General features: G+C 40.0%; 1 protein-coding gene across 1 annotated transcript in view; it reads right to left on the reverse strand.

The window, feature by feature from the left end:
- The window catches only part of LOC135202129 (probable citrate synthase 2, mitochondrial), a 74,884-nt gene that overhangs the window by 43,592 nt on the left and 17,747 nt on the right, over positions 1-13,545 (reverse strand). The window contains 4 exon segments of the mRNA XM_064231381.1: positions 4,323-4,522; positions 8,400-8,588; positions 8,800-8,997; positions 9,539-9,703. Coding sequence (XP_064087451.1) covers positions 4,323-4,522; positions 8,400-8,588; positions 8,800-8,997; positions 9,539-9,703 — 752 coding nt within the window.

The raw sequence follows: 13,545 nt of genomic DNA on the forward strand, positions 1-13,545 counted from the left end.
TAATACAATTGTACATCGGGCACGAGCGCCCTCCCCCGCGCTCGACGGATGGCGCGAGGAGAAGAACGCCGATAACCTCCCCCCCCCCCAAGGGAAGGGCCACTGTGGGAGCTGAGCGGGGGGGGGTTCTCGTCCCCACCCCACCCCCGCACAGCACCCATGTACCCAACAACAATATAAGAGCCCGAGAGCAATCGTGCCATCGGCCCGAATGCAGGGCATAAGGATCAATTCCCTGACTGAGCGGAACTTGAAACCAAATAAATATTGATGCAATCAATAACAAGGGATAAAATGATAAATGCATCTTGCATACGATTCACTTCTCAATGAATAAGGGCTCGGATCGAGCGCATTTGCGCCCTAGTACCGAGCGCAAGGGTGAAAGGATCAATTCCTTACCTTTATGGATCAAGGTTTCTGGAAACCTTGATCCATAATGAATTGATGCAATCAAAAAATATATGAAAATGAAAAGACAACTGCGCTTGCGATTTCACTCATACAAATAAAAAAGGGGAAGGATCAATTCCCGGGAATAGCAGAAACATTGATCCCAGTAAACAATGCAATCTCAAAAAAAAAAATGAAAATGAAAAAGAACTGCACTTGCGATTTCACTTCATTCAAAATAAAAGGGGGAAGGATCAATTTCCGGGTAACTCGGAAACTGATCCAAAATGAGTATGCTACAATCAAAATAATATATCAAATGAAAAAGAATACTGTACTTGCGATTCCACTTCCATACTAAATAAGTTTCCGTGCGAGCGCATTCGTTCGGCAACGGGCATACAGGTAAAAAAAAATATAAATGAAAAGAGCACTACTTACGATTTTCATCTACACATTTCCAACCCAATCTACGCTCGGAGCGAGTGCTCCCCCGCCCTCGGCACCGAGCATACACAATACGAGGATCATTTCTGGGAAAATGAATTCCCGCACTTACGCCCTTCAGTCCCGGCACTCGGGTAATCGGAGGGCGTGGTGACACCAAGATCCTTAATTCACAAAGAATTCAATGAAATGATTGTACTTACAATTCAGTTTCACTAGATGATTAGAAAAAGAAAAATACAATCATGCGAAAGCAAACGACGATGAAGCGGGCAGAGAGCGATGATACACGTCCACACGCCAGCAGGCCGAAAGCAAAAGTGATTTGTTTACCTCCCAGTCGCGCGCGCGCGCCTGTCGGACAAGCAGTTAACTACCGAACCCCTTGTTCGAAAGCTTACGACCTATCCAGCTGCCGCTAGTACCTTCCTATTGTAAAAGGACCGAAGGTTTGTATGCCGTGTCGGAACAAACATGACTCGGCGCGAGTGCGCCCGCCCTCGGCACCGAGACATAATTCAAGGGTTCAATTCATGAAAAGAGCGGAAATCGCCGTCTCTACGGCGATAGCTCCATGTTGATTCATAATTAAGTAATGAAAATGAAAACAGTGTACTTACAGTTTCATTTTCAAGTCAAACCAACCATTAGTAGAAAAACACAATATAAACAAAGCATACGACGATGAAGCGGGCAGAGCGATGACGAACACGTCCTTCACACCCGCGGCCGAAAGCAAAAGTGATTCTTCACCTCTCGGGCGCGCGCACGATCGGACAAGCAGTTAACTACCGTTCTCCCCTTGTTCGAAGCTTACGACCGTCCCAGCTGCCGCTAGTTACCTTCCTATTGTTAAAGGACCGAGGGTTTGTATTACGTATCGGAACAATGTCGAAATTGTCGACTTGGCCATCTTGTACTCACTTGCGATATCGGTCACGCGAACACCACGTTCAAACTTTTCTATAATTTCTTTCTTTATTTCAATGGTTATCTTCCTCTGCACCCTCTTCTCACCATCACTCTTCACTTTCTTACTTTCACCACCACTCTTCACTTCTTAGGGCCCATTATGAAGAAAATCACAAGTTTTAGCGCAAAAAATGCTAAGCGAATTGACGAACGTCTTGTACACAATGAGATGAGACAAAGAGCGATGCGTGGGTGACGCCGTGCGTGGGCGGCTGGAGGATGGCTGTTCCCATGGCACTCAAACGCTCTCACGTGTGCTGGGCGATTTCGCGCATTTTTCAAATGTTTGTGTCTAAAAATTAGTTTGTGAAACAAAGTGAATTGTTATTTTCCAGAAATTAGTTCATGACCCAAACAGAATTTTTATTTTCCGCATTTTTTTTTGTTAGTCGTATCTCAAAGTTAGTTCGTAGGTCAAGGGTGAAATTTTACCTATAATTTTGGTCGGGGATCGAGTTGTACGTGGGTCAATGCGTTCGTGAGTCAAGGGTCTACTGTAATCTGTTCCAACCCTCAAAATGCCACCCCATATTTTTGTTTCATGTTATCATATAAGAAAAATACATTTCTAAATAACAAATATTTGATAAAAACATAACAGAAAGAATATGTAAAGATAAAATAAGGTTTTATACAGTGGACAGATAGAGTTCAAGTTACGATAATCTGATTTTTTGACTGGGTTAGCAATTAATATTGATACAATAACATTTTTTAAGTATTTTAAAATTTCGCTCGCAACAGGTGCAGGAAGCAGCGTACAATCAGGGAGCAAGAGAGACCAAATAACAATAGCATAAGGGAGCGAGAGACCAAATTACATTAAATTACAATAGTCTAACTTTATCCCATCTTCTAGTTAAGTAAGTTTAAAAACTGCAAAAGAGAATGATGAACGTATTGTTTCAATGTTATACTCGTTGCGTAAATGTGTAGAGCCATGAACACCCGACCGAGAAACAACTTTTTCAGAACAAAGACAGAGAGACAGAATAATGCTGAGAAGACTTCTAAAAATAGATCTGTTAGAAGGGGGAAAGAAGGGAGAAATAGTACTTGTTGTTATCATACATTCCTATTTTTTTACCAACCATTTATTTCTTTTCCTAAGGGTAATGTATTAATTTAACTTGTAAATGCAATTACAGTAACTTTAATTTCATTTAAAAGTTAGCTTAATATATGTGGGAAGCACGATTAGGGTCATATTTAGTGTTCTAATTCTAGAAAGCATTTATAAGCATTTTTAGATAGGATGTGCAAATTTGGGTGGATTGGAAACAACGAAGAGTCGTGAGAAAGATGGTACATACAGTGTGTGTGAATTTCCTGTGAGTTGAAGTGTTGACAGAGGAAGTGTGAATGAGAAAGTTAGCAGTACTAGGGAGTGTGAGTGGGGGTTTGGGAAAACCTAGGGTGGAGCATAGCAGAAATAAATGAGAGTATGGAAAAAGATGATAAAAGCTATAAGTTAGGCGTTAGTGAAGTTGGAGCTGATGGTAGTTTCAATGGTTGGTATGAATGGTTTGGAACCAAGGCTGGGTGAGTCTAATGCGGTTGAAGTAGAAGTGTGAAGAGGTGGTGGTGAATGTGAGGCCCTGGACCAGAAGTCAAGGTCCAGTTCTTGCAATTGAACTTGTTGTATTTATCATTTTATCATTGTGATAATTTTTTTTCCATCATAAATATTTTAAATATTTTTTTCTAAAAATAGGATGGAGAGTGCAAGAAATCAAGCACAAATATAAGAACATAGATTTTCCTTCAGAGGACAAGCAATTAGAATATTATGTGGGTGTCGATGAACTGACAGCAAAAGAATTACTCTTTAGTAACAGACAATTAGAAGAGCAGTTGCAGGTTGAAAGAGATAAGGCATGGGATTGAGATTATAGGGAGATCACACAAAGCTGCCAGATTGCAGAAACAACAGCACTTGGTCAGGCCACTGTTGAGTTGGTTATGAACAGTTGATGGGCTCTCCTCTCAGTTGACAATTAGTCATAAACAGCTGACAGACTCTCAGCTCAGTTGATGATTGTGTGCTTCCCGTGAGAGCGTTGAGTAGTGTCATAAACAGTTGATGGGCTCTTGGCTCAGCTGATATTTGTGTTTTTTCCTGGAAAGTGGTGCTTTTCTAATCTGGGATTTTGTGTTGGTTGTGATTGTCTGGTCTGGTAGGGGTCTAAATACTAAATTAGGTTAAGGTTCTTTCAGTAAAGACAAGTAGGTCAAGATTCTTTTGATAAATTGGGGAAAAACTACAGTATTAAGGCTGATGGTTATTGCAGTACATATTATTAAGGTTAGTAACTTAGGATAAGTAAAGTAAAAGTTTTCTTTAACCTCTGAATCTGTTCCGATCACCCTGCACCAATTGTGTAAAAGAAAAAGCCCCTACATCATCATATACACCTGAGTATATTCCTATCTATCAATGGCAAGTTAATAAAATAGATACGAGTCAAAATATTTATGATTCATGAATGATGATATACAAATCTTCCTACCTATGAATAGTAAGATAGAGTCGCATAAGTTCAGTGAACTGTGGGTCGTCATATCCCAACATAGCAGTGAAGTTTGCAGACCAATCCTTCGCAGGATCAATTGCACCGATGCTGGTTCCATCTCGATACAAATTACGGTAAATAGTAGCAGCTACTGTGGGTAGTTTAGCAATCAAATCCATGGAGTCATCAAAGCACAGCTATAAGAAAACAAGATGTACTCATCACCATAACGTCTTGGAAAATGGAAGCTATCGTGCTAAAGCACTAGTGCATAAAATCAAAGTACGCTGTTGATTCCCACCCACTGGACAATGAGATTTGGGGATGGATTGTTTAGATAATTTGCATTTTTCTTAGATAGCATATGAAGTCTTTATTGTGTAGCCACTGCTTCACTGGGAGAAGCCAATGCTCCAGCAATTGGGATGTACCAGCGCCAGGTTTAAAGACTTCACCTTCACCAGAGATGGGGTTTGAATATCAATGTGAACAAAGTAAAGCCCGACCTCTTAAAATTGGCACCCTTGGGACCAGGCCGCAGCCAGACCACATAAATAGTGCTGTTATCAAAAGCAAAACAAAGCTTATGAATAATCACTTGTCCTTCATTTGGTTTAGTTCTTTAGCAAACTTCTGATCTTCTCCATAAGCATCTTTCCGGAAATGCTTCAACCTTCACTACATTGGAGCTTAAACCTCTTTATAAGATCAAAGCAGTTTAAAAATGCAGCATACTTTAGTATTTATATATATGCAGTAAATTAAACGAAGTAAAAGTGTAATTTCACCACTATCGGACGTTGCTTTTGGCTCTTCCAAAACATTTTGTGGTTGCACATTATCAGTTTCTTCTACAGCAACAACCATAAATCTAGTGGCATACTTTCCTCTCCATTGAGTGAAGGATGAATAGATTAATTTTATTATTTATGGAAGTCACTGTTGAAAATTGAAATTTTCTTAAGGTCAAAAACAGTAATAGAACCCGTAATAAATGGGTGGTAGTTATAGTAACTGACATTGGTATACAGCTACTTCTCGATTCTATTGTTTATGTCAAAACTTGCTATTGTTTATGCCAATATCTTGCACACAGTAGTAAGTGGTTGTTAAATGAAATACATAGTGATAAATTCTTAGACATTTCACAATGATGGTAAGCATGATTTAATGTTTGAAGATTTGCATTTAATCTAGTGCACTTCAGCTTTTATCCCTTTTATTGGTTAAAAGCTAACTCGAATATATGTATGTATTATAAATTGTATCTACTGAAATCGAGATGGGCATAGATAGCCTAGCCTAGTGTAATCTACTGCATATACGTCTCATGCTACACTGTACACGATATATATGAGGAAATCATGTTTTTTGACAAAATTTTAATGACTGCATGATAGACGAGTATATATACACTAATTTTGGTTCTTTTGTATCATGTATATTTTTGAGTTTCACAGAATGCTTTTGTTAGGAATAAACTGTGATAATTTATTCAGGGAGCAAGCGTCAGTTTTAAAATCCGAAAAATCCCAAGACTGAAATGTAGCGCCGTCCTCATAACCAATCAGGAACTAATGATGGCTGATGAAAAAATGTCCTGGATCATGGAATGCCAGATTTTCAAGGTCTAACTGTAGCTGTACATATAGCTTGACGCACTGAATGCTGCGCTTCATAAAAATTCACCAGTCTTCTACAGTACTCGACAAGGTATTAGGCCACGTAGCATCAAGCTGCCTAATATCTTGTCGAATTTTGAAGGAACAGAAAAGTTATGAAGAAATTTTGTCAGTCCATTAGGCTTTTTATAGGGTGTAAAGAATGGGGTGGAGTTTAGACATGGACAAGGCGAGAGCACTCAGTCACGTGTTTGGAGGTTTAAATAAGCGGTTGTACGTATGTATTTTTCATTCAGCGCTTCCAACACAATTTTTGCCTACTACGTATCACTTTATTGGCCCCTATGACCTTAATATGGGCCCAAGATGGTGATTTGAGTCGACAGATAAAAGCAGAGATATGTTGTTGAAGCAAAGCAGATATTGCATCAGCTGGGTCCGAGGAGGCATTCATTTCAACACTGGGTGGCCAGATTTTACGTAGCTGGCAACCATTAGATTTCGTCTCAGAAAAAGCGCCCTGGTATGCCTAAGAAGACTTCTGATTGAAGTTTGACTGTTTTAATCGTCAATTATTTGAGACGGTAGCTCATAGTTGTCACTTAGTAAAATCTGGCAAACCAGCATCGAACTGAATGCCTCCTTCCCACCCAGCTGATGTGATATCTGCTTGTTTCAAGGCCAGATTGCTTCAATGACATATCTCTGCTATTATCTGTAGACACAAATCACCATCTTGGCCCATATTAAGGTCACAGGGGGCAATAAAGTGATATGTAGTAGGCAAAAATTGCAGTAGAACCGGTGAACGAAAAATATATACAACCGCTTAATAAACCTCCAAACACGTGACTGAGCGCTCTCGCCTTGTCAGTGTCCAAGCTCCACCCCTTCCTTGACAGTGCTGTAAGTGTCCTAATGGACTGACGAAATTTCTTCCCAACTTTCCGTTCCTTCAAAATTTGACAAAATATTAGGCAGCTTGAAGCTAAGCGGCTTTATATCTTACCGAGTACTATAATAGTGTGGAATTTCCCCGAGATGACACCAAAACTTACCTAGGCAATAGTCTCTCTCTCTCTCTCATTTGAGAGTTCCACGCTGGACGAGTGGTTTTTTATTTTCGAGCTGGGCTGCCAATCCGGTGGTCCCAGGTTCGATTCCCGGCTCGGTCAACGCGGAATAGAGAAATTTATTTCTGGTGATAGAAAGTTCATTTCTCGATATAGTGTGGTTCGGATCCCACAATAAGCTGTAGGTCCCGTTGCTAGGTAACCAACCAATTGGTTCCTAGCCACGTAAAATATCTAATCCTTCGGGGCCAGCCCTAGGAGAGCTGTTAATCAGCTCAGTGGTCTGGTAAAACTAAGATATACTTAACTCTCATTTGAGACACAGCTGATTGCTGGCATCATTTACAATTACTATCAACCATTTACTAAAAACCCCGTTAAAATCGTCAAGTTGTTAAACCCTCGATTCTCAATGGTGGCTTCCATAAGTAAAAAATAAAATACATTTTTGTTCTTCCCTCATGCAATGGTGATCAAAGAAAAAAATACTACTAAATTAAAGCTGCAGGTTAAGGCTGACGGTGAAAATAATGACTAATGGCCAGGCGAAAGTGATGTTCGGAACTGGATAAGTCCCACCTAATGCTTATACAATGAAGTAGTATGTGCACGTTTTCAACCAAACTTCCTTATTTTACAAGAAAAGGTACCTCCAAATTATATGTCTTCTAACAATCAATGGCAAGGAAGACTTTGATAATACTAAATCAGCTGAGATTTAGAGAATGTAAACAATATCAAATGCAAATGGTGTACATGACGATGTTTATATTCTAGTTTAAATAACAATATGATAATAGTAATAGTAATACTGTAACTGGATACAAGCAAAAAACCTGTATTTCAGTCATCATTATTTTAAATATAGTTGTACCGTTTAATTTTGGAAATATTTTTTCCCACAAACCATTCAGGTTTCGCAAATTAGACTGTCTTATACTACAGATATGAGAAGACTCACGAAAATTTGCCATGATTTTTTTACCTCGTCTTATCTGAAGGTCATTTTATACACAGAAATATACTGCACCTCTAGCTTCATCAGAGAAAATCAACAGTATTTATTTATTTCCAAGAAAGTAAGGAAAAAAAATTATTTCAGCAACACATTATCAATGTAAAATTACTGTAGCACATCCACAAATAACCTTTCACTAACATTCTCTTGAGTTAAAAAATACTCATAGTAGCACGAGTCTTAAAATGTAAAAACAAATCCACTATTATGCAAATGTACATGTGTATTTGAAGATAAATTTATATAGATATAGATTTATCTCTAAATATATATGTACTACATTTACATAACTATGGATTTGTTTCTTTGATCTTTTGAATATTACTGTAACATTCTCCAGATCACCTTGAAAACAACATACCTCCCAATACTTGCTCTTATGAACACCTTCCCCATAGCCTTTTGAAAATTTACTTTCAGAGCTCAAGGCAGTGACTGCAGCAGAAAACTGGGCCATTGGATGAAGACTGGAGGGGAAATTATTGAGCATATTCACGACATGAGGTGGGAGATCAGCACGGTTGGCCCATTCCCTTGACAGAGCATCAACCTGTAACACAAAAATCATGGCATGACTCAAAATGAGCAGAAAAAAGTAAATCAACAAGACAACAATAAAACCAAAGTAAAAAAAATAATTATTTATATATATATACGTATATACAATTTAAGGAGCCAAAATCCTGAAATTCTAATCTCAAATGTAAAGAAAGTGTCTAGATCTTCAGATAGAATGATGGACTGAAGACTATAAAACACACCTGGGCTTTGGATGGAATATCACCAGTGCAGAGGAGCCAAAAGAGACCTTCAGGAAGTGGTTCAGCTCCCCCTTCAGCTGCAGGCAAGAGCTTCTGGCACTCAGGAATCGAATACCCACGAAAGCGAATACCTTCGTCAGGGTCGAGTACAGATGTTTCAGTTACCAGACCTTTCATCCCACGCATGCCACCATACATCTGCAAACATAACCCTTTAAGTAATATACATGTTTCTGTAAAAAATGTTTGTTGTTTTTACTTCAATCTGGAGATTTATAACTACAGGCTTAACAGCACTCAAAAACCATATAATTACAGCTCCATACAACTACCCTATAACATAACTCATTTATCATGTTAGCACAAAATACAACAGCATTTTAGTTATGAAAATGAATACTTTTGACACTTCATGTAAGATCTCTGTCAACTTTAAATGAGATAAAAAAAAAAAAAGTAAAGGCAGCCCCCAATTATCGGTGGGGGTTGTGTCCTGAAGATGTGACAATAACCGTAATTCAGATAACAACAATGATCATCAGTTATTGGCACCGCTGATAATTGGGGATTGACACCAAAAATCCAGTTATTGTTATCACTTGACTTGCACTGTAAAATGGATCACCAATAACCGGGACTGCCTAAATTTGTAACATAAAAAGAGGCCATTTAATTAAAAAGCCACTGTACCACCTATGGCTTAAAAGCTAAATTTTATACAGCATAAACCAAAACCTACCATGTCTACAGTAATTTCACCAACTTTCGTTCCTCCATGTTGCTTACGGAATGCCTTGACTTGTTCCTGCACTTCTGGGATCTTCTTCACCATCACTTCCCGCAGGTCAGTACTGTCAGTGGAATACTGTGCTCTTGATGCAGCAATGCCAAGGGGACATACTTTCTGTAATGAGAAAAATATGTTAATAAACTAGTCTGTAATTCAAAATGGAGAATGATTACAATGAAAATTTCACTCAAAAGTAATTGGCTAGTGGGGCAAGAAGCTAAAGCTATTACCCAATCCAGACCATACGGAAGCATAAAGAAGAATGGGTAATAAAAAGTAGACTATAACTTCCGTGGGAGGGACTCACGTGGGAAATGGATAGACCCTCCTCTTTATGCACTCAATATGGGAAATCTATGATATATTCTTACATTACTATGTAGAAAAGATCGGCAAGGTCATATACTGCTAAATTTAACATTTAAGTTCTAGCTGAAGCTGAGAAGAGAATGTTGACCTGCCAGTGACTATTATCGTCTATCGGCAATGTGGATGAAACTTGCAAACTTCGGTATAGTACAATCAAAACTCAACTAAACAAAATTTGAGAGAAACGTGTTTTAATCAAAACAATTGGGTGTAAAAGAAAAAAATTTCAGTTTTCACTCCAATAAAAGATAAATAAGTAAAGCTCGTAGTATTCTGACGAGATCAAGTGAAAAATATCGAACGGAATCTGTTGATTTTTGTTTACTGTGTAAATGAATGTTTTGGTTAGGAAATCCAGCTGAGGGCGAATGTGAGGTAAGTTTGTTTTGCTGTATTGAACTCAAATCAGAGCAGCTTTCTTGCTTCTAGTTAGCACAAGTGAATCTCAAGATATTCTATTTATATGGGACAAGGTTATTTTACGTTATACGAAATGTTTTCAAGTCGAAATATCACTTAAATATGAAATTTTTTTTCATTATTAAAATGAAGTTTTATTGTATACTTACCGAACAATTATAGAGCCGTGATTTCCACGAGCGGCATGATACTAAATTCAAATTTAGCGCGTCGGCGTCGCCAACACTGGTGGTGATGACGTCATCTCCCTCCACTCGCGGGAGAACCAGGTACAACTGCCCAGGTGAATCCAATTCTTTCTGCCCGTCCGTCCACCTAAGGGGAGGAGGGTGGGTATAATCATAATTGTTCGGTAAGTATACAATAAAACTAAAAAAAAAAAAAAATCATTTTAATAATGAAAATTTCATTTTTATTGTAGTGTCTTACCGAACAATTATAGAGCTGATTACACATTTCTGGGAAGGTGGGATTTCAGTGGGGGAACCACTAGTATTTTTAAATGGTTACATTTATTGCAATACCAGTAAACACTCAAGGTGTCTGTTGTACTTACCTTGTAAGAGAGCTACAGCAGACTGTTACTGCCTCTGGTCGGTGCTCTTCTTACTATTGTAGAGGAATTGGAATTTGACCAAAGTTAGCCTCTACAGGAGTGGAATCCTTCCGTAGTTCAAGCGAGTCAAGGCTGACTGACGGAGGATAGTAACAACAAAGATTGCCCTTGCCCTGGGCTAAGACCAGAAATTCAATCATACAAAACATTTGTCACCAACACCAGATTTAAAAACATATATACCCAACCATTGTAAAATCTGACCTAACAGACTGGTGAGTATCCCAGGTACTCAGTACCCCCAGCTTCCCTTGAACTCGACAACCTATTCAAGGTGAAAAGTTAGCATAGAGGTGACGACCCCTGTGCCGTTTCTCCCAACACCATGCCAGAAACCGCCACAGGACCTAACGTTTTACAATTCTCGAAAACCGTTTCTATCTCTTTGAGATAATGACTCGCAAAAACCGAATTCGATCTCCAGAACGTCCTCTGAAGAATCGAAGCTAAAGATAAATTCTTTCTGAATGCTAAAGAAGTTGCCACTGCTCTAACCTCGTGAGCTTTAAACTCTCAGAACGGAAAGATTGTCGTTCTCGGACTGCGAGTGAGCTTCCCTGATAAGCTCTCTAATAAAGAACGATATAGCATTCTTAGAAAGAGGACGAGAGGGATTTTGAACCGAGGTCCAGAGCTTAGAAGATTGTCCTCTAATACCCTTAGTGGCAAACAGATACGGCTTAATAGCCCTGACTGGACATAAGAGCCTTTCTTCCTCCTCATGTCCAACCAAATCAGATAAGTTCCTTACCACAAAACTCCTCGGCCAAGGATTAGAAGGATTCTCATTTTTGGCTAGAAAGGTCAAAGATACCGAAAATACAGCATTGCCTTGAGAGAAACCGACTCTTTTGTCTATAGCGTGCAATTCGCTGACACGCTTAGCAGAAGCTAGTGCAATAAGAAAAAGTGCCTTCTTAGTCAAGTTCCTGAGTGAAGCCGACTTCAAAGGCTCAAACGGTGGCCCCATGAGGAAACTTAAGCACCACATCTAAGTTCCAAGCCACTGTATCTTGCGGGAGCTTAGTGGTTTCGAAAGACCTAATGAGGTCCGACAGATCTGAATTGGAGGAAATATCCAAACCTCGATGTCGAAAAACCGAAGAGAGCATGGCTCTATATCCTCTGATCGTCGAAGGAGCCAGTTTCTTAGAGTTCCTAAGAAATAGAAGAAAATCTGCTATTTCTGTTAAAGAGGTCGCAGAAGTAGAGACTTTAGCACTTCTACACCACTCTCTGAAGATTCTCCACTTCCCTTGATAGAGTTTGTTAGAAGACTCTCTCCTACGAGCGATAGCTTCTGCAGCTCTTCTTGAAAATCCTTTCGCTCTGACAAGATTCCGGACAGTCTGAACCCTGTCAGAGCTAGAGCGGACAAGTTTTGGTGGAACCTCTTGAAGTGAGGTTGTTTGAGAAGCCACTTCTCTGGAGGAAGAAGTCTGGGGAAGTCTACTAACAACTGGAGAAGGTCCGGGAACCACTCTTTCCAAAAGGGAGCGATTAACGTTAGTGTTACATTGGTGTGCGACATGAACTTGTTCAGCACCTCTCTTATTAGACCGAACGGAGGGAATGCATAAGCTTCCAGACCCGACCAATCCAACAGCATTGCGTCCACCGACCAAGCTAGAGGATCTGGGACTGGAGAACAAAAGAGAGGAAGACGGTTGTTCCTTGATGTCGCGAACAGGTCTATTGACGGTCGTCCCCAAAGGTGCCAAAGTTTCTGACAAATCTTGTTGTCCAAAGTCCACTCCAGAGGTAACACTTGCTGTTGACGACTTAACTCGTCCGCCAGGACGTTCATCTTTCCCGGAACAAATCTCGGGACTAGCTGAACCTTCGCTTCGTTTGACCACAGGAGGAGATCCTTGGCTACTTCGTATAGAGAGAAAGACTGAGTCCCCCCCTGTTTCCGCACGTACGAGAGAGCCGTGGAGTTGTCGGAGTGCACTGCCACTACTCGACCTTCTACTAAGCTCCGAAACTGTCTGAGCCCCAGGAAAATTGCTAACAGTTCCTTTACATTTATGTGGAACTTCTTCTCCTTCTCCGACCAAGCTCCTGAAGTTCGTTGATTTCCCAGTAGGGCTCCCCAACCTGTGTCCGATGCGTCGGAAAAGAACTGTAGGTTCGGGAGGATGGGTCGTAAATCTAACCCTTCTTCCAACCTTGCTCGAGAGAGCCACCACCTTAGGTCCTCTTTTATTTGATCTGTGACAGGAAAGGTAATCGAGTCTGGTGTGTCTTCCTGCACCAAGAGGCTCTCAGGAAAAAACTGCAGAGGTCTCATGTGCAGTCTTCCCAACGTCACAAATTTCTCCACTGACGTCAATTTGCCCAGGAGCCTCATCCACTGATTGGCAGAACTTACCTTTTTGTCCAAGAACTCCTGAACTGTCTCCAGACAGCTTGAACCCTCTTCGGGGACAGAAAAGCCCGAAAAACTTGAGCATTCAGAATCATCCCCAAATAAAGGATGCTCTGAGATGGAACCAACTGGGACTTCTGTTTGTTGACCAGAATTCCTAACTTTCTGGCAAGATCCAGA

Source organism: Macrobrachium nipponense, chromosome 23 (assembly GCF_015104395.2).
Source record: "Macrobrachium nipponense isolate FS-2020 chromosome 23, ASM1510439v2, whole genome shotgun sequence".
In the NCBI taxonomy this organism is placed as follows: domain Eukaryota; kingdom Metazoa; phylum Arthropoda; class Malacostraca; order Decapoda; family Palaemonidae; genus Macrobrachium; species Macrobrachium nipponense.